The sequence below is a fragment of the Neovison vison genome, chromosome 2 (genome assembly GCF_020171115.1).
Source record: "Neovison vison isolate M4711 chromosome 2, ASM_NN_V1, whole genome shotgun sequence".
Lineage (NCBI taxonomy): Eukaryota > Metazoa > Chordata > Mammalia > Carnivora > Mustelidae > Neogale > Neogale vison.
In genome coordinates, this window is record NC_058092.1 from 207,635,767 (window position 1) to 207,656,902 (window position 21,136).

The 21,136-nt window shown below is 41.5% G+C and overlaps 1 protein-coding gene across 4 annotated transcripts in view; it reads left to right on the forward strand.

Moving 5' to 3' along the window:
* Positions 1-21,136, forward strand: part of PLCE1 (phospholipase C epsilon 1) — a 328,811-nt gene that overhangs the window by 284,098 nt on the left and 23,577 nt on the right. For 3 of the 4 annotated variants that reach the window (XM_044240131.1, XM_044240133.1, XM_044240132.1), the window contains 5 exons: positions 5,241-5,370; positions 9,325-9,446; positions 10,394-10,511; positions 14,888-15,019; positions 17,512-17,802. In XM_044240131.1, the coding sequence (XP_044096066.1) occupies positions 5,241-5,370; positions 9,325-9,446; positions 10,394-10,511; positions 14,888-15,019; positions 17,512-17,802 (793 nt within the window). The remainder of the gene's footprint in view (positions 1-5,240; positions 5,371-9,324; positions 9,447-10,393; positions 10,512-14,887; positions 15,020-17,511; positions 17,803-21,136) is intronic. The other variant, XM_044240134.1, reaches the window with a different exon arrangement.

A 21,136-nucleotide genomic window follows, 5' to 3' on the forward strand; every position in this document is an offset into this window, starting at 1 on the left:
AAATGAACGGCTCTAATTACATTCTTTCTAAAACACTGCACCAGCCACACCAGTCTGGTCTGGAGGGGAAGTCAGCCCTGAGGGCCACAAGTTAGAGCCCTCGGCTAGGTTTACCTGTGTCCAGATCTGGACTCTCAAAGCTGTTCCAGAAAGCCCAGCGTTTGTTTGGGTTCCAGAGACCACAAGATCTATGCTGATGGGCTTTTGTTAGGAAGTCGTGTAACTAAAGTATTAGCATGTGTTCCCTAAGGCCTGGCCCACTGCAGCGGCTGCATCAGTAACGGACGGCCCAGAACAGGGTGCTTTTTCCTCCTACCACACTGTCCCTCATGCTGTCTTCTTTACTCACCAACCACTGCCCGCTCCTGACTACCAAGCAGACCCAGCTGCTCTGCACGTACCTCTGTGGTCTTCTAGATGTGGTGGAATGTTGTAGCTGTTGCCTTTCCTGTTCTTTGCAGACATCTGCAGTTACCGATGCAGCCTCCAGTTCACAAATGAATACATTGTGCTATTTGAGAAGTCTTCCTTATGTTGAGTCCAAATCCTGCTCTCTGTTGCTCCTACTCTTTGGCACTGCTTTTTCCCTCTGCAGCTGCACAGACCAGTTCCATATCAGAGAGCGAGCATGTGCCTCCCACCAGCTTTTCTCTCTTCCACAAACTAAACAGTCTTGTTGTGTCAACTGTTTGTCACAGGATCTGGCTGCTCAGACTCTCTGCTTTCCATTAACAATGTTTGGGATATTCTTGAATTTGTGGATATGCAGGGATATCTTCTCCATCTTAAGATGTGATTTCCAGAACAAGTCAATATTCCAGTTAGGGTCTGACAGCCCAAGGAGGAGAATGAATCCATCGCCTCTCTTAACTTGGACTTGTACCGCGCAGTTAAGGAAGCTTAGGACTATAATGGCTTTGAAAACTCTTCAGTGCACACTGGGCTCCTGCAATGTTTGTGCAAAACAAAAAGAGTTCAGTTATTTTCACATAGACTGCTCTTTGGCTAGTCTCCCCATGTCTTCAGGGTTATGGTTAATTTTCATCTTTCACGGGCAGGAGCCTCACATTTATCTCGGTGACATTGGCTCTTCTTAGTTTCGGTATGCCATCGCAGCCTAAAGTGTTCTTAGTGATTTTTGACTTCTGATATCCAATGCATTTATTAGCAGTTTTTTCAAACTGTGCCTTCATCCTTAAAGCTGCCTTTGAGTCAGATGAACAGGCAGAGAGCCCAGCCTGTGGTCCTTCTTACAGATCCTTCCTGGAGATTTTGTGACCATCCCTCCTGCCTAGTGCTCGCCTCTCCTGCAGCTCACATTTCTCCAGCACCTGCCTTAGCTTCTTTATTTATAGTAGAAAACCAAGGCCCAACCATTTGTGTGACTTTCTCAAAGCCACCCAGCTCAGAGTAGCAGAGCTAGGGTTCAGATTCATGTCTTCAGAAGACTCTTGGAAACGTAATGTAGAAGTCAGAATACAGGGGCGCCTGGGTGGCTCAGTCGGTTAAGCATCCAATTCTTGTTTTCAGCTCAGGTCATGATCTTAGGATCCTGAGATCTCAGGATCCTGAGATCATGAGATCATGAGATCTAGCCATGCATCGGATTCCATGCTTAGCGCAGGGTCTGCTTGTCCCTCTCCCTCTGCTCCTTCCCCCACTAACCCAGAGGCATGCTCTCTCTCTCTCAAATAATTAAAATCTTTTTTTTTAAGTCAGAATACATTGATAATCACTGGAACACTATTAAAAACATAGATTCTTTGGTCCCAGTCTTCCCAACTAAATCAGAATTTCCACAAGGAAACCTGGGTAATCTGTTTATTTAAGAATAATTCTTATCAACCTAGAAGTTTTGAAACACTTCTTATCTTTTATTTCCCACAAAGTGAATTACCTTACCCAAAAAGTCTAAAGAGTTTAGTGTTCTAGAGATGTGTTCTTAGTAAACCCATGCTAACTCTTGCTGATCACCTCTTTATTTTCTGTGTTCACACACCAACCAGTTAATAACTAATTCTGAGGTTTCGTCAGCTATCACCTTGACACTCCCCCCTCTATAATTTCCACAATTTAGCTCTTCTTCCTTTTGTAAAAATGGGACAGTATAATCCCACTTGTAGTTTTTTAAGACTACTTCCAGCTTCCCATGATCTCCCAGGGAGTACCGACAGTGACACCTGCAAGGTCTTTCAGTCACCTGGCAGGTGGTGGGTCTAGACCTGTTGATCTGAGCTCCCATGAGGCTGGATGAGTGAGTGCCCACAGCTCCAGTATGTTCAGAACCAATCCCTGACTTTCCTGGGTCATTGCCATACCAAAAATTCACCCTCAGCTAGGGTGGACTGACTTAGAGCCTGAGGGATTTCTGGAGCCTTCCATCTGCATCATACTCATGCTGAGGTTCTTACTGAGTCTCCCTAACTACACATCAGATCTCTAGTTTTCTGACCTTAGTCTCTAGCACTCCAACCCTGTAGACTCAAACAATGCACATTAGATGATAGGGACTCTGCGAGGGGCCAGTGGAATAAAGAAGAGTAAGACATGGCCCCTGTTAGACCCATCTGAGCCAGTCCCCTCATATGAACTCTATATCCAACCCCTTGACCTATGTCTGAATTGCTTTAATTCAAGGGCCAGGGTCTTGTATTTCTGCCTCCGAGAAAGTAGGATATTGCAAAGAATAAGGATGTCAGCTCCTGGTTATCCTTTTGTCCATTTCTCCATATTTCTGTGCTGGTAAGTGTTTCGGAGTTTAAGGGACCTTGGCACACTGCTTTCTGATATTGCCAATCCCCAGATCTTTGCATCTTTGCAGCAGATCTATGTGGCTCTTTGCATCTTCATTCCCAGCCCTTGGTTCTACCTTGAACGCTGGCTGCAGCAAGTTCCTTCTCTTACCCATGACAAATAGACTTGCTTCTGTGGCTCCGTGGTGCCTAGAGCCGATTTCTCAACATTTCAAAGAACACTAATCCTATTGAGAGACACTGAGAAAAGGTGACAGGGTTGGGGGTGGGGTGGAATCCTTGGTTAAAAAGCGTGGGAAATGCTGTAGTGGAGCGCTTTGAAGAATCACAGTTTCCTTTAGCATATGAAATAAAGGCTTTGTGAAACCCAGTAGCAGGGCTGTTCCAGTTTGTTTAAGCACTGTTCCCAGCCTTCCATTGTGTCTTGTGGTAACTGTAATACAGCTCAGTTTTCACCTACCAGCTATTAACACCCATGGAGTTCATGTTCCATAAAACCCACTTTGAGAAATCCCAGCCTAGACAGTGTTCTATTGTCTCCAGTGGACTGTATTGTAAAATATTTTATGTAGATATAGACAGAGCCTAAATTGTATCTTCCTATGTATACATTTCTATTATGAAAGCAATATAACCACATCTCAGAAAATTTAGGGAAGAGAGCATCATTTTATTTTTAAACATCCATAATTCCAATGCCAAATAAAATCTGTATTACTGGGGTTCTTAACTTTGGTAATATATCTACAAACAGAACTCAAGGGTCTATGAGTATAGATAGAAAAAAAGTTATATCTCCATTTTCACTAACCTCTAGCTAAAATTTAGCATTTCCTCTGGTAATAAATGTAGGGAACAAACCACAGTAACCCTGGCAGTACTTGGGTCTTCATCAGCAGTAGAAATTATAGTTTTTTCTTTTTTTTTTTTTTTTAGATTTTATTTATTTATTTGACAGAGAGAGATCACAAGTAGGCAGAGAGGCGGGCAGAGAGAGGGTGGGGGGAAAGCAGGCTCCCCGCGGAGCAGAGAGCCTGATGCCGGGCTGGATCCCAGGATCCTAAGATCATGACCCAAGCTGAAGGCAGAGGCTTAACCCACTGAGTCACCCAAGGCGCCCCTATAGTTTTTTCTATTACATCACAGTTGTTGCTAATATCACCAAGAATTACCTATGCTTATCACTACTTCAAAAATGTTATTTGACCTACACTTATACATTTTTGTCTGTGTTAATAAAAAAATACATATTCTTATAACACCATAATTTTTTTTAATATTTGATGACTGTATTCAATATTTTTTTGGTAATCTTTTGTATTTTGTTTTATGCACTTAAAATGACAGGGCGCCTGGTTGGCCCAGTTGGTTTAACATCCAGCTCTTGATCTCAGCTCAGATCTTGATCTCAGGGTCATGGGTTCAAGTCCCATATTGGGGTCCATGTTGGGTGTGGAGCTTAGTTAAAAACATTAAAGTAAATTAAATTAAAATAACATTCTGAGAAGGAATCCTGCCTCACCAGACTGATTAAGGGGTTTGTGCACAACAATAGGTCAATAATCCCTGCTGTATTATGCATGTCATTGTATACCATTATAATCATTGTAGATAGACATAGACCAAATGATATAGAATTGTATACATATTTACATAGATATACTATATTCATATATATTCAGATGTATAATTATACACACACAATTCTGTATCCTTTGTTCAGTAAATATATATCACAATTATTTTTTCAAGTCTCATTTTTTTCAAGCAGCTACACCATAGTTTACTGACCCCATTCTTCTATTATTGGATTTTAGCTCTGTTTCTTGTTTTTAATTCGTGCGAGTAACTTTTCCTATATTTCTGCTTATTTCCTGTGCTGAGTTCCCAGCAGGAACTGCTGTCCTGTGATATCACCTGACAGTAATTATAGTCTAATGTAAAGGCACATGATCTCCCTCGAAGCACACATCAAGTTTCCAGAAGTTTCTAAACCTGGTTTGTTAATCTGATTGGTGGTTCAGATAAAGTCTTTTGAAAAACTTTATTTAAACAATTCTTCATTCAGTCTCATTGTCCATGGGGCCTCTAACCTTTTACTCTAAGTCAAAGGCCTTAAAAAAACAGTTTCTAAACAGAGACTTACTTTTCCACAGTGATGGGCTGATTCACTTCATCACTGGGAGTGATGGTGGTTCTCCCAAGCACCAGCCTTTGTCCTGAAGAGCTTGGCCCAGGGAACCCCGGTGCCTGGGAACAACACATAGATTCTGTGATTGTCGTTAAAAGCTCCTGGATTTCTCTTATAGGGATGTCAACATTTGCCCAAGTAGAGAGACTGAACTTTAGGTGAATCTAGATTTTTGTTTTTTGTCTCAAATGTATCAAAATAGGGTAAGCTTCTTTTTATGACTGTGGCAAGCATCACCTTGAAAGCTACAAATGAACTTGAGTAGCTTAGCATCATTAATTACTCATATCTTACAGGCTCATCAGTTAGCATCCATGCAAGCTCAGGCTTATAATGGGGGGAATGCCAACCCCCCACCTGCTAATAACGAGGAAGAAGAGGATGAAGAGGATGAATATGATTATGACTATGAATCTCTGTCTGATGGTAAGAGAAATACAACCCCAGGCTGTGTGCAGGGAAGTGATGGGATGATGTTCTGTTGTAGTTTTTTTGTGTCCTTTTTCTTTCCCCCCCCAAAATGAGTCTGACACTCCACAGGCCAACAGCGCAGATTGTTGTAAGCATTGTCCAAGAGTTCCTGAATCCCACTGCTTGGTGAGGACAAGCAAGGATGGGGATTCTTTTATCCTCTACAGCCAACACTCAAGGAAAGAAGAGGAGGGTGTGGGAAGCAGCACAGGAGTCATTCCTGACTGGGTTTCTGGAGGAAAAGGAGGAATTGCAGCAGAGATCCCATTCTCACCCTTCAGTCCCTGCGGTAGCTAATGTTCTCGCAGGAATAGTGGCTGCTGGCTAGTTGCACTCCTCAACACCTGCAGGGGGCAGCACCACAGTTCTGTGCTCTCTGCTCCTCTCTCTCATGGTCTTCACTCCTGTTCTGTAAGGAGTATAGAAAAAACAAACAAAAAACTGCATTTCACTTTCTCCTCCCCCTGGTTCTCGCATCACTAAACCAACAAGATATTTCTGCCTGGTTTCACCAAACAGACAAAATATGGCTGATGGCTAGTGGCACAATATAAATATCACATGAATGAAGTTACTTACAGATTACAGGTGAAGAGTTCCTCTTCCATGAGAATTAGATTTCATGTGTGTCTCATTGTACTAAATTGGTTATGGATTGCAAAATGTTTTCTAGGTACCATTGCTGATGGTAAACAGTTTCATTTCAGCAACTTTTGAAAAGCAATGTAATGAAAAATGGCCAGAGTTTCTATTTATATAAATAACATTGCATGTGTAGAATAAATTACATCTGTCAGATCATTGTTTTGCTAATATGTAGCTATGCCCAGACCAGCAGTCATTTACCATTGACATTAAGACAGCCATGCTACCCTCCTCCAAATACCTGCTTCTCATGCTCCAGGACTGCCTGCCGCCCCCCCGCCCCAGTTCTGTCGGGTTCCTTGACATTCCATGAGGGCCAGGAGGTACAGCCCAGTCTCCTTTTGCCTCCCAGATACGATCCTAGTCTATGTCCATTTAATGTTTGTCCTCAGTAATAGCTGGTTTCTTCATACTATCCACTAAAAGCCCAATTTACTTGACCTGAAATCCCATCAGATAATGTGAGGGGCGCATACTCTAATGGGAAGGTAAAAAGAGGGGGGAAATGAAAAGGAATCAAGATAATTCATTGAATCCTATTCCTGAAAAGTTGTGGGAATATAAATATTCTTACATTGATTTATTCTTCCCCGTGGAACTCTATTATAATTATGGTGATATTGTCCCAGAAGAACAAATTTATTCAAATAAGAAACAAAAACCACATACGCTTCAGAAATCAGCCAATCCAGATGTCATTTGCCCCTGTGAGAAGTTAGTTCCTTGGAAGTTATATTCACTCTCTATCATAAATTACTCCTATGTTTTTTCTGTACTTTTGAGAACAGAAAGAAGGGACTTTTCTTAATTATTAGTATTAATATTATATGAAAGTTTTTGATATGCAAGTAACAAAATGATCAGGTATTTATTTATTTCAGTTAGGAGAGTAAAATTTAAGCCATACCCCATTGAATACCTAAGATAGTTGCATGGGCTTAAAGCCTGACTGCATTGGGATGGGGGACACATGGAAGTGGGGCCTCACTAAGTCCTGCTTCAATAAACTATGAGACGATGGGTCAATGTCCTATCTCCACTCTAGGCCTCATGACCCTCAGCTGTGTAATGAAAAGCTTCTGTTTGGTGTTGGCTGGTTGTTCTCCCTTCTTCTAGCACTAACACCTAAGGTCTGTGACAGCTGAAGGCCACTGCCTGCCACCACATGGATATTTCCCACTTCATTGACAGATTCCTCCGCCTGGCTGATTCCCAAAAAGGCCTTGTGGCTTTCCCATGTCTAGTGTAAGCTGGTCGTGTTGAGGCTTCCTTGTGCTTCTGCTAAATGTCCTGTCAGTCTTTCAATCTTGGTTGTGGTTTGTGTAGTGCCTCACTCACCTCTGGGCAGTTCCTCTACCAGCTTCACATCCTCTAGCTAAGATGAGATGAGAATGGAAACCTGCCTGCTATGGATAGAACCATTTGGAGCTTCCTAGGGGGACCTCAGAGGTTACTCAGCTTCTTGTAATGATGGGTCCCTTTGAGAAGGAAATGGAGAAATTAGGACCACTCCTTTCAGAGAAAGAAACGTGCTCTCAAAATTCTGCATACAGTCGCAGGAGTGTGGCTGGCCTTCCGAGGCCCTTGCAGACATCCCAAGGGAAGAGCTCATCTGTAGAATCTGGGTGGCCTAGTTTATCCCTGGAACAGCTCTGGTCCTCGGTGTTCATGTCTATAAAATGAGAGAATTAGTCTAAAACCTCTTTGGGCAGTAAAAATGTGATGATTCCTAACCACAAAGTTAATTCCAGAAGATCTAAAGGAAGTTGCAAATGAGGCCCACGTGTTTCAGGAATTCCTTCTCTGCCTTTTGGCCAGTTAGTCCTTCATGAGTGTCTAGTTAATTAAGTTCTGTTAACTATATATAGATTAATTTTCTTCCAACCTTGCTGTTTATCTTGACTAGCTTTGAACAAGCATCAGAGTACAGATTTGAACTTGTGACTTAATACAGACATTCTATGACAGTGACTGCATGATTCTAGCAAATTAATCCATGTCTGTCCATGTGATATAATGCGTTAGTGGGAATGTTATGACAGTCAGTCACTGAAAATAGGTAATGTGAATGTGGCCGTGTGATTAACACTAAAAATGTTTCCATTTCTTTTATTGCTAACCCTTGCATCCCTAACAGTCAGAATATTAAATCAATAGAAGATTTCTTGTTTCATTTCTCTTATAATCTAAGCTATTGTTATTTATGCTTTGCTTCATACCTTAGTTTAATATATCTGGCTTTTTGTCTTAATTTTCCTTACTTTTATCCCCTTTCTGGTTCTGTTTTTCCATAGCAGATGTCCTTACTGCTTCTCCTGCTCCTAACAGTCAGGAAGGTAAAGCCATTTGAATGGGACATTTTAACTGCATGAATGTCGGCATTCTGTGTCCAGTTTTTTAGGCCTTATTAGCATGATGAAATCGTGTTACTTACATGAGTAAAAATGTAATAAAATGATTGATCTCATTTATTTCCTGGCACCTGCATGGCCCTTACTTGATATGAGGATATTTTGGCCTAAGCGTATATGGTCTGATGAAATAGTGAAACTTGAGTGAGAAGTGAGAGCATTCTTATTTTTCATTTTAAAAGAGCATAACTGTAATGTACATTTAACACCTTTAAGTCATTTTGAATAGAAATACCAAAACAAGAGCAACGTTTATCTGTCATGCTTTAGCTATTGTTAGATATATGTTAATTTCTATCCTTGAGGTTTTTGCTTAATAAACTCCCAAACAATTATGAAAAGCTTACTTTCCAGTTAAGTAGAATTGTGAAAACTGCATTGCAAATAACAGTATCTCTTTTCCCCAGGTCTTGACATTTCTAAAGGTAAAAGAAGCTAATAGCTTCATTTTAAATTGAGAGTGATTAACTCCTGTATGCACCATCTAGAAGTACTTCTACTACTAAGTTATCCCCAGACTTGGGTGCTGAGGCTTCTGACGCGAGGTTATCTAATGTAAGGTTTGCATGGTCCTAATGATCTGTATGGACATGAGCTTTCTCATTTAGATTATGTCTGTAGGGTACCAAAACTATTTGTAAATGAGTCCATTCAATCCAAAATAAATATATCATTGACCAAATTTAACAGATTTTAAAAATAACACTCCAAGCCATAATTTTGGTAACATGTAGCCAGAGCCTCAGTCTTAACCAATAAGCACGAGTGTCTGGATATCCTTGAATGATGTAGACATAGCTCGTAGGTGATGCATTGGGTTCTCATTTACTGAAGCCTGCCCACTTATTTTCAGACAACATTCTAGAAGACAGACCTGAAAATAAATCATGTAATGACAAGCTTCAGTTTGAGTATAATGAAGAAATCCCCAAGAGGATAAAGAAAGCAGACAACTCTGCCTGCAACAAAGGAAAGGTGGGTGAATGGTAATGTAAGGTTTGCATGGATCTGGTCAGTTACTCTTGGGCCATGGCACTCCTGTCAGTTGCGGGTGAAATTTCACTCCCTCCCTGTCCCTTTCCTTCATATTTCCCCCTCACTTTCTCTTAGATGCCAAAGCCCACATGGTGATGCTATGGGACACACACCTGCCATTTGTAGAAGGTTAGTCACTGGTACATCCAACCAGTGGCTGCGGAAGCATACAGTGTGGCAGGCACTGCGGTGGCAGGCATGGAAGGTGGTTTAGTGACAGAGACAAATATGTAAACAGAGCTTGTAACTGAATACAAAGGCCAGTGACTACACAATGTTATCGGAGCATCAGGGGGATGATGTCAGAAAAGAAGATTTGGCCAAGCAGACAGAAACAAGGCATTTAGGCCAAGAGGACAGCCTGCTACATGCAAGGAATTTCTAGAATATTTAAAGTGTTTGGGATGACCAAGCCAATAAACAGGACCCAAACTGTTAAGTGTTCATGGAGGAATGATACAGAGAAAGGAAATCTAAATGAGATACTCAGATCCTGCCTTCAAGTACCTCACACCATGTAGACTCTGAGCAGATCTTCAGACACAGTTGTAGTGACACTGTTGGAGAGCGAGATAATAAAGCCAAAAATTTGAGCCCTAGAGATGCATACTCAATCATGTCTCATTCAACAAACATGCACTGACTGTTCCACATTTAAGACACTGGACTGTGCCCCAAGGGAAGATGAAGAATGAGTTAGGCTCATTGCTGGCTATCGGAAAGTTCTGACTCTGGGAAAGGTGTTGGGACTTTTGTGTGTAGATGAATACAGATCGATGTGAAACACACTGAAGACATGAGAAAGGAACAGATAAAGATCTTCGGGGCTTCAGAGGTGGGTGGGCATTCACTTCCTGTGTAAACTGCTATCATTTTTCCCTTGATAGATTTATGACATGGAATTGGGAGAAGAATTTTATCTTCCTCAGAATAAAAAGGAAAGCAGACAGATTGCACCAGAGCTTTCTGACCTTGTCATCTATTGCCAAGCTGTAAAATTTCCAGGTAAGGGTGGGCAGTATCATCTACAACATGTAAAGATACCAAAAGATAAAAATGTGCTGTTTATTTAATTAGACATTGCAAATGCTTTCAAAATAACCAAACTGTGTGACTGAAGTTACTGTTATACCACCTCCTAAATATTTATTAATATTATTATCATTATTAATTATCTTTGATATTCATGAGGAAAAATACCATAAAATGTTTGTTTTCTAGATACCATATCATTTCATAATAGCTAATAATAATGATAATAATAATATTCATAACATATAATAGCTTAAATTTAGTAAGCCCTTCAGTAGCAGGCTTTGTGAAAAGTATTTGACATATACAGTATTACTGACTTCCTGATAATGCTGTGAGGTAGATGGTTTTATCCCCATTTTTAAATAAAATGAAATCTGAGAGAGACACGTTGGTCCAAGGTTTCACAATGTATCAGCTCAAACGCTTTTGTTTGAAAGTGGTAGAGAAATTGACTTAAGCAAAAGGGAAATGTGTTGGCTCATGTATTGAAACATGAAGGGATATACAAGTTTCAGGTACAGCTTGATCCAGGGCTTCTCTTTCCCCATTTCTCCCTCTGCCTTCTCTGGATTGGGCCTGTTCCCTTGGGGTAGCAAGGTGGCTGCTGCAAGCTAACACCACGTTTCCAGATCAGCTTCCATCTTACAGCCTCTTCCAGAAATTTCAGCACCCATCTGATTGTTTTCTGTTGAGTCCTTTGCCCATTCCTGAACCAGTGCCTGTGACCCAGGGAATGGAGAGCTCCAACAACCAGAGAACCACTGCCTAGGGCCTATGGCACATTCCCCATCTCTGAGCTGGGTAGTGAGGCTCCACCCGAACCACAGGGCCAAGGGTGGGATTTCAGTGGGAGAGTAAGTTTCCCCAACTTGCTATTTCTAGAAGTACAGCGAACTTCATGATTCATCATTCATGAACCATTCATGGACCATTCCTCCCCCGAAAAACATGCATTTCAGTTAATACGAGGCAGAACTGTGATCCTGAAGCCTGTCTATTTCCAAAGCCCTGCTCTTAATCCTTGCACAACTCTGTCCCTCTTATTGAGGGATGATCTCAGTGTGCTCACCCAATTGCATCCCACAAATGGGGCAGCAGGGCTACAGGGCAAATAGGAGAGTCCATAAATATATGGAAGTCAGAAAAATTCATCTCCTTAGACTCTGAAAAAGGATCCCCTTGTGCAAAATTTCTAAGGACAGGAGAGCAGCTGGAATCAGGAGATTCATCTAAATGTTGGGAAATGGGGTTTTTAAACTTAGTCTGGAGCGAGGGGATTAACAATTCGGGCCTGCATGGGAATGCAGATCCTGGCCTCCAGGGGCCTCCTATAGAGGCCCCACTTCTCACACTCTACTCTGCACACAGGACAAAGGGATTAGGCTAAAAATTAGGTAATAGTGGTCTTTTCACACACATGGAAAAAAATCACAGATAGAACGTCCTCAGTTTCAAGTTTTCTCCCCCAAACTCTTTTTAAACTTTTGGCAGCTTCTGCTGCTTATCTGATAGCAAATGCCATTGAGGAAGATATGAATTAATAAGTAGCAATCAGAGTTTTCAAAGAAATGTAAGAACCTAGCTATTTAGGTTTAGTTTCCCAGAGTGTGACTTTCTGTCACGTAAGTACGATATGATCATATTTGCAGCTGGGGAAACCATACGCATACGCATGTGGGATAAAATCCTCTTCCTGCCAAGGAGCCTTGTGGCCTGCCTGTCTTTTATGGTGGAACATGTGTGAGAACCACTGCCTTCACAAATCAAGAATCACTCACATGCTTACATTCGAGAATCACTGTCTCTCTTGTTCTTTATCAATTCAGTGGCCACCACACCCAAGCCATTCCACGAGCTTTGTCTTTTCTTCTCAAGCACAGATTAAAGAGCACCAATTCCCAAAGATACTTGAAGTCACTGTGAAAGAAAGTTTCTGTACCAATAGAGAATTGTGGGAGAGCCAAAAGGTCACTGGGTCCAGCTTCTGACTCAAGGCACAGGCTAAGGGTTATTTGGCTTATGTTTAAAATTCCAAGAATGCTGGTTGTTTTTAAAGTGTTTATATAGCACATGTTCTTTATAGGTATACTACATTTAATTTTGTTTTGGGTTTTTTTTTTGTTTTTTTTTTTTTGTTTTTTGTGATTGAGGTTTCTTACCTTTCTTTCTCCCCAAGTTTATTTCCTTTCAAAATTAACTAAACCATGCTACCAGAATCATTGTCCTAAGAGCTTCTAAATATTTATGGTTATTATGCTTTGTTTCATTGCTCATTGGGAAAACACCATAAAATGTTTATTTCACTACACTATCCACTTTAATTTTGCTACATTACCAATTTCAGTGCATCTCCCCTTTACCATTGCAAGTCCCTTCCAAGGAGCCACATGCAAAAAAAACTTCAGAGCAGTGAGGCACCACGAAGATCATGTGGTATGACCTTCCCCAGAAGTAAAATTAATTTCCCCACGACCATGAACCTGCTTCAGTGGCAGAACTCAACTCCTCAGTGACCTTGACAGGACAGTTACATAACTTCTCTGCACTTCCAATTCCTTATCTGAAAAAGAAAAAAAAAAAAGACATAGTATGACCTAACTTGCAGGATGGTGATAAAAATTAGCAGCAAAGGGCACCTGGGTGGCTCAATGGGTTAAAGCCTCTGCCTTCGGCTCAGGTCATGATCCCAGACTCCTGGGATCAAGCCCCTCATGGGGCTCTCTGCTCAGCAGGGAGCCTGCTTCCCCCCCTCTCTGCCTGCCTCTCTGCCTACTTGTGATCGGTCTGTCAAATAAATAAATAAATAATATTTTAAAAAATTAGCAGCAAAGTATATGATGTGATTAGCACACTATCTAAAAAAGAATTGGCTCTCTGGGAGTGGTGGTTGTTGTCATTGGTAAATGGGCCAACAGGGCAGAAAAAGGCTCTTTGTTGCTCTTTCAGTTACTTCTCTGGGCCTCCCCAGATTCATTCCCTTTTCTTGAACGCCCAGCCCTTGTTTTCTTTCTTTCTTACCCCAAGGGAATGACCAGGTTCTTCACAAAAGAGCCCACATGCCCTTTGACGCGTGCCAGGATATGTGCAAAAACACCAGAATGTCAAATAAATAAATAAATAATCTTAAAAAAAAAAAAAACGCCAGAATGAACAGGCCCCTTCCTCTAGCCCCTTGGGAGAAAACCTGCTGTTAGATCTTTATGCATAGGGCAAAATTCACACAAAATTTTAAAAATAAAGCATGAGAACCTCCTAGTCCAAGTGTGTGCATCTTTGTGGTTACAGATACATAAGAGGAAAAACAAAAAATTAGAAGCCCCACAGCTGCTATGAACTAAGCACTTTCTCTGAGCAAGACACTCTACAGAGTGTTTGTCTGCACATGAGCTCATTCAGCCCTAACCACGACCCTTTTACAGGTGAGGAGAGAGTGATGCTGAGAGGCTGAGTCATTTATGTGAGGTGACACCACTAGGAACAGGCTGTGAACCCCAGGGTCTGTGCTCTTATTAAGCACCGCCTTAGCCTATCTTTGCCGATGTTCTTGGAAGGTGTATTTTCATCTCAAAGAGGACTTTCTGACCACTGCTTCAGCTGAAGGAGTGACTTTCTAGTGGTATAGTTGTACACGCTGAAGGGTTTGGAGGCAACTCTGGCTTTGTGGGTGCTTTTAAAGGACTCTCCCTGCACTGGAGCCAGGTCCACCTTCATTTCCTCATTCAGCAAAACCCTATGACGTTCCTGCTGACCCCCGGGCTCTGTGCCAGGCAGGAAGGGTCAGGATTAGGAGTAAGCAAGAGAAGCCATGAACCATGAGGATCATCACCACAGCATTTCCCAACCAACCCTCAGGCTAACCTTGTGAGCAAGTTCTAGTCATCACACCCATTTCATGGATAAGGAAACTGAGGAACGGAGAAGGGAGGCGTTAAGCCAACCTGCCACTAGCAGTAACTGAACCAGACAGTGTGACGCTGAAGCTCAGGCTTTGACTCATTCTTTCATTGCTCTGAGTTGAGTCATTAGGTTCTGATAATTAAATACTGACCAGGGAACTTTCTTTTCCTACGGTTTTTCAAAATCTTTCAAATGGGTGTGTGTACGTGTGTGTGTGTGTGTGTGTATGATTTTGTGATGATCTTGCCACATTTGCCTCCAGAGACAGAGAAGCTTTGCTACCATGCCTGCAATGCTATTATTAACTATACTAAAAATGCTAGTAGGTCTTCTGTCCCGGGGCTGCAAGGGAGTAGTAGGACTTCAAAATAAACAGTAACGGGGATGGAAAATGTTGAGTTCCCTTGCTTGTAGTTTTTGGCTTATTTATTTTCATTTTATGGGAACAGGCCTGTCAACTCTAAATGCATCTGGCTCTAGCAGAGGAAAAGAAAGGAAAAGCAGGAAGTCCATTTTTGGCAACAATCCGGGCAGAATGAGCCCTGGGGAGACAGCATCGTTTAACAAAGCATCTGGAAAAAGTAAAGTCACCTTCTTCCAATATTTTGGCCCAATTCTGCATGCTGGATGATTCCAATGCTTGACCATCTAAGCACTTCCCTTGAACTTTAATTTCTTTTTTTATGTTCATGAATGTTGTGTTATCTAAGTGTGATACCAATATATTTTAAATTACAAATTTACACTCTTAACTTCCTAAAAAATAACATTTCACTGAAGACGTTCTAATAGTGTTTGCCTCAAAAGTAAAAATTGGAGCCACCTTGGAACATTCTAGTTGTTCTTGGAACTCTTCATCCTTATAACTCTTCATCCTTATAACTTCAGAAGATATATCCATTTTATTTCTAATTACTTTTTATTATAAAAGTAATAAATTCCCATAGTTAAAAACCCAAACTTTTCAGAGTATTATTAAAATTCCTTTCCACTCTCCATGTCCCAGTTCTATTCCCCAGAGGTAACCACTGTTAAGTTTACTGTGTTTTGTTCAAGAAAAATAAGATTCTTTTTAAGATAATCCAAATGGGATATAACTGAACATACTTGGATAACATTTTTTTTTCTTGAGGTCAAATTTGTATATAACATTATATTAGTTTCATGTGTACAACATAGTAATTTGATCTTTGTATGCACTGCAAAGTGATTCCCACAATAAATCTAGTCAGTTACCATCCATCACCATACATTTAACCCCCTTCACCCACCCTTCAATAACCCCCTTCAATAACCACCGATCTGCTCTCTGTATCCAGGAGATTTGCTTGGTTTTCTGTGTTTGTTTTGTTTTTTATATTTCTCGTATGAGTGAAATCATGTGGTACTTGTCTTTCTCTGACTTATTTCACTTAACATTATATCCTCAAAATCCATCCATGTTGTTACAAATGGTGGGATCTCCTGCATTTGTATGGCTGAGTAGTATTTTGCTGTGTATATGTATACCATGTCTTCCTTTTCCATTCATCCTTCACTGGACACTTAGGTTGTTTCCATATTTTGGCTGTTGTGAATAATGCTACAGTGAACATTGGGGTGCGTGTATCTTTTGGAATTGATGTTTTTATTTTTTTCAGATAACTATATCAGAATTGGTTTAGCTGGATCATATAGTAGTTCTATCTTTAATTTTTTGAGGAAATTCCCTACTGTTTTCCATAGTGGCTGCACCAGTTTACATTCCCACCAACAGTGTGTGAAGTTTCTCTTTTCTCTACATCCTCTCCCACACTCGTTATTTCCTGTCTTTTTGATAATAGCCATTCTACCAGGTGATATCTCATTGTGGTTTGGGTTTCCCTTTCCTTGGTGATTATTGATGTTCATATTCCCAGGTGCCTGTTGGCCCTCCGTGTGTCTTCTTTGCAAAAATGTCTGCTTAAATCCTCTGTCCATTTTTTAAACAAATGGATTTTTTTTTTTGCTCTTGAGTTATTTGAGTTCTTTATACACTTCAGCTATTAACCCCTTATCAGATATATGATTTGCAAATATTTTTCTCCCATTCAGTAGATTCACTGTGCAGAAGCATTTCAGTCTGATCTAGTCCCACTTGTTTATTTTTCCTTTTGTTGCCTTTAATTTTGGAGCCAGATCCAAAAATACACTAAGATTGATGTATGGAAGCTTATTGCCTTTGTCTTCTTCTAAGAGTTGTGTGGTTTCAGGTCTTACATTCAAGTCTTTAAACAATTTCAATTTAATTTTTTGTGTATGGTGTAAGATAATGGTCTACTTTCATCCTTTCTGCATGTAGATATCCAGTTTTCCCAACACCATTTATTGACGAGACAATCCTTTCCCTGTTGTATATTCTTGGCTCTGTTGTCACAAATTAATTGACCGTATTTATGTGGGTTTATTTCTAGGCTCTCTATTCTGTTTCATTGATCTGTGTGTCTGCTTTTATGCCAATAACATATTACTGTGATTACTATAACTTTGTAGTATAGTTTAAAATCAGGGAGACTTGTATAACTTTTATACTTGCTGTAACTTTCCTCATAGCTTTCTATGCATATCTACCTTATTCTCCTTAATGCTCCCATGGTGTTCTGTTGTGTGGATAGACTGTCCTTTATTTAACTGCTTCCTTGCATTTCGGTTGCTTTCTAGTGGGTGGAGGTGGGGTGGTAATAGCAGCAGTTTGGGAGTTTTCGGTTTTGGGGTTTTGTTTTGTTTTGCCATTTTAAAGAAAAAAACAGTGCTAGAGTGAACACCCTTGGGGGTGTGTGGTTGTGTATTTGTGCAAATTTATCCACAGAATAGATGAGATACCGAGGCAGAGGACTTCTGGGCTTTTGATTTAAATTAGCGTTGTTACACTCATCTTAAAACACACTCGCTACATTTTGTTTCAAGGCAGTGGACTAGCTCACAAGAAACAGGCAAGATGTATTCCGATGTGTTACGTGTTATGATTGCCTATGAGGATGTTGTTCAGGTTTATCTTTCTAAAAATTTGTAAAGTTTTCTGCACTAATCTGAGGCTAATCTTTTGGGGGTTTAGGTTCCTGTGAAGCAATGCGGCAGGCCTGGGAGGAATCTTCTTCCCCCCTGAACCCAACCACATCCCTCAGCGCTATCATTAGAACTCCCAAATGTTACCATATCTCATCGCTGAATGAAAATGCCGCCAAACGTCTGTGTCGCAGGTATTCTCAGAAACTGATCCAGCACACCGCCTGTCAGCTGCTGAGGACTTACCCGGCTGCCACCCGCATCGACTCCTCCAACCCCAATCCCCTCATGTTCTGGCTCCATGGGATACAGCTCGTGGCGCTCAACTACCAGACAGATGGTAATGGGCCTGCTTCCCCCAGAAGGGTGCCTCCCCACCTCTCTCCTCTGCGTCTTATGTTTCAGCAAATGTAGGGCAACAAGCAAGATTGTTTGAAGGGGGCCAGATTCCACACGGCGCACACCATATGCAAGGGGTAGACTACAGAGAACAGAAGTGAATTTGATAAGGAATTGTGCCCTGGAGGAATTGTGCCCTGGATGTTTTGATTAAGGCAATAGATAAGAACCATGAAGCGGGGCCCCTTATTATCTCCTGTTCCTGCCCCCTTTTTTAAAAGCATTTTCTTAAACATTTGACTGCTCTTGATAGGGCTGTGTCCAGTTTGTTTTTAAAGATCTTTGAGGTAGAGATTTTCTCATACCCTTTAGGAAGTTCTCTTGCTAAGCTTTTGTTCTTGCTGTCAAAAAGTAGTGTGGCTTCAAACACTTGGCACGTTAAAATCATTAGAGCTTCTTGTCTTCCCTTTGAGATTGGGATAGAGAATAACAGTCAGTGTTCTAGGAGTGGCTAACACAAAGAAAACAAGAGTGAACCACATGAACAGAGAGAGTAATGTCTGTGTTTCCCCACTGGGGATGAGACTCTCCTAACCAGGGAACCGATGAGACCTAAAACTCCAGGTAAGAGCTACCATTGACGGCAGGCTCACCATGCACCAGGCACTGTGCTGAATTCTTGGACCCCCTCCCATTAGCTCATTTAATCTTCACAGCAACCCTACAAGGTAGGTACCTTTAGGATCCCCATTTCTCTGATGAGCAAACCAAGGCACAGAGCAGTTAATTTGTTCCACATTACAGAATGATTTATAATAATAGATTCGAGGATTATGTAAGTTCAGAGGATAAAGTGTTTTGTGTCCACTTGATTGGGGGAGGAGTGAGGAAGCTACAGAGGATGAGGAAAGAGTAAAAGAGAAATGTTTAAGTGTTTTCTAAAAGCTCATTCAAAAACCAGAGTCTTTCCTTTGAAGAGTGGAGCGGCCTCCCCATTCCTCTCACGTGAACCGAATCAGATCCTCACTAACCGTGCTGACCTATCAGCACAGCCCTGTCCCCAGCCAAGTTCAAACCACAGCGTTAGTCCTGGGACCACCAAGCAGCCTGGCACTGGTGCCAACAGGGTCCGTCTGTGGTTGACCCCACAGATATATGGTCACAGGTACCAGTCCGGTCTTTGTGCCCTTTAATATTTGTTTCTTTCCGTTGATTTTAAGTAAGCCAATGCAAGTGAAGTACCATACTTAACATAGTGCCTGGCACATAGAAAGCATTCCACAAACATTAACTGTCGTAAGTGTTTTTTGATAAGTTATGAAAACAGTATGATTTGGACTCACAAGTGGAAATAATAATGAAATATTTTCAAAGTTGTAAAAATTTCTTTTCAATCTGTCCCAAGTGGCTTGTGGGTTCACATCTCTGGCCCTGTCCTTAGCCCTGTGTCCACTGGTCCCCTTGGTTATTATGATCCTGAAATATTTTAAGTAAACTGAAATAACTAGCAAAATGGTTTTCTCAAGGAAATGGAAATACATTTGGTTTGGGATGTGTCCTTTCTCCTGAAGTGCCAAGGCTGCTGCAGACATACTGGCTACGCTGACGGCAGAGGGAGCCACGGCTGAAGGGGACACAGGAACGGCCCCTCCTTCAGCCCCCCACAGTCTGAACCATGCACTGAGCTTGCCGCGAGGCCTCCACTCACCCCAGAAGGTTTCTCTTCTGTCCCCAGTCAAGCCAGAGAGTGTGTTGGAGCTCCTGCACTCAGAGGGGGCAGATGGCTGTGTTATGCAGTCCATCAAGTTTCTCTGCAAAACCTTCCAGCTCCCAGGATGGAGTACTGCCATAGATCCTCTCTTGATTTCAATACGGCAAGCAATGATAAACATCTCCTCACACTGCACAGAGCATGAGCTACACGCAGTGTCAGGGTGTTCATCTGTAAAATGTTCATCTGTAGTCCTCTTTCCTCAAATTGAGGGTGGAGCCACGTCATAACCTGCACACACTAGGTGCTCAATAAATGCATGCTGCACTGAGCCGAAACAGATTGTCTCTATTAGCCCTGCTGCAGTCTGAACCTGTGGTTCATGATTTTTGGTCCAGATCTCTTCTAGGTACTTCTCTGTGGATGTGAGTCCAAATAGATAAGAGCCAACATTGGAATCGTTATTTCTTAATTTTTGAAAAGAATTTCTAGGCTAGGGAGTGCTTGATTTTCCATGAAATGCCCCAACCAAAAAACAGAACCCCCTCCCATTGTCCCTTTAGTCTCCAGATATTTTCTATGGATCTCATCTACCTTACAACTTCCTGAATTTCAGAGAACTCTGATGCCACAATGGGGTGTCCGTAGACTTAGGCTGATCTCTTCCCAGGAACTCTAATAGCTCCTTCAACTCCTGGAAGGTATACAGTTATCTAGAACCAGGAGTAGCCCACGTCTCCTCAATAAAACCAACTCTTGAGCTGGGAAACTCACCTGAAGCTGGTGTGCAGACAGACCCTTGTTGTTGCTGGCAACAGTCCTGCAACACTCTTTCCCATCTGGAGCAGAACATATTCTGCATCATGTCCTAGGACCTACAAGTATATAGACCTTCAGCCCTAGTCCAAAGACAAGCTTCCAGTAATATTTATTATGCTTTCTTGATCACACTCTTTATGATGACTTTTCCGGCCCCAAAATATAGGGAAAATATTATGAGAATGGTGTCTAGTTACTATGGAGTTTTTAAAAGAATGGAAGACTTTAAGGTGATGCTATGCTTGATCTGCCATCACATGCATTGACTAAGAGGGATGATGGGGTTAGACAGATTCCTGCGTACTCTGTCCATTGGTTAGAACCAGGGTTTTAAAACTATATCCCTAGATGAAGATCTGGGACCAGCCGTAGGATCAGAGAAGGACTGGGCTTGAAGGTCCCACCTTTATCCCAACTGAGCATCTCCACGTGGATCTGTTTTACAAAGTGGATCACCAAATGGGATTTTAGTTAAGACAAAGCACGTCCAGATTTTGGAAAGCTGTAAGGATAGACATATCACTAATGCCATCAGACTTCAAACCCAAATGGCTGTTGACATCATAGTCATATTTAATGACTACTGTTTATTGAGCACCTTCTGTGTGCCACGTGTCAGGGTAGGGACCTTCCCTCATCATCTCATTTATCTTTATGACACCCCTTGAGATATAGACTACATAGCTTCAGCGGTTCAGACTCAGTAATTAACGTAAGTATACATTACATGGTTCGGAAGTTAAGCTGGGTCAGGCTGTTCAAGTGTGAACGCCAACTCACCACTCACGAGCCACGTGCCTTGAAT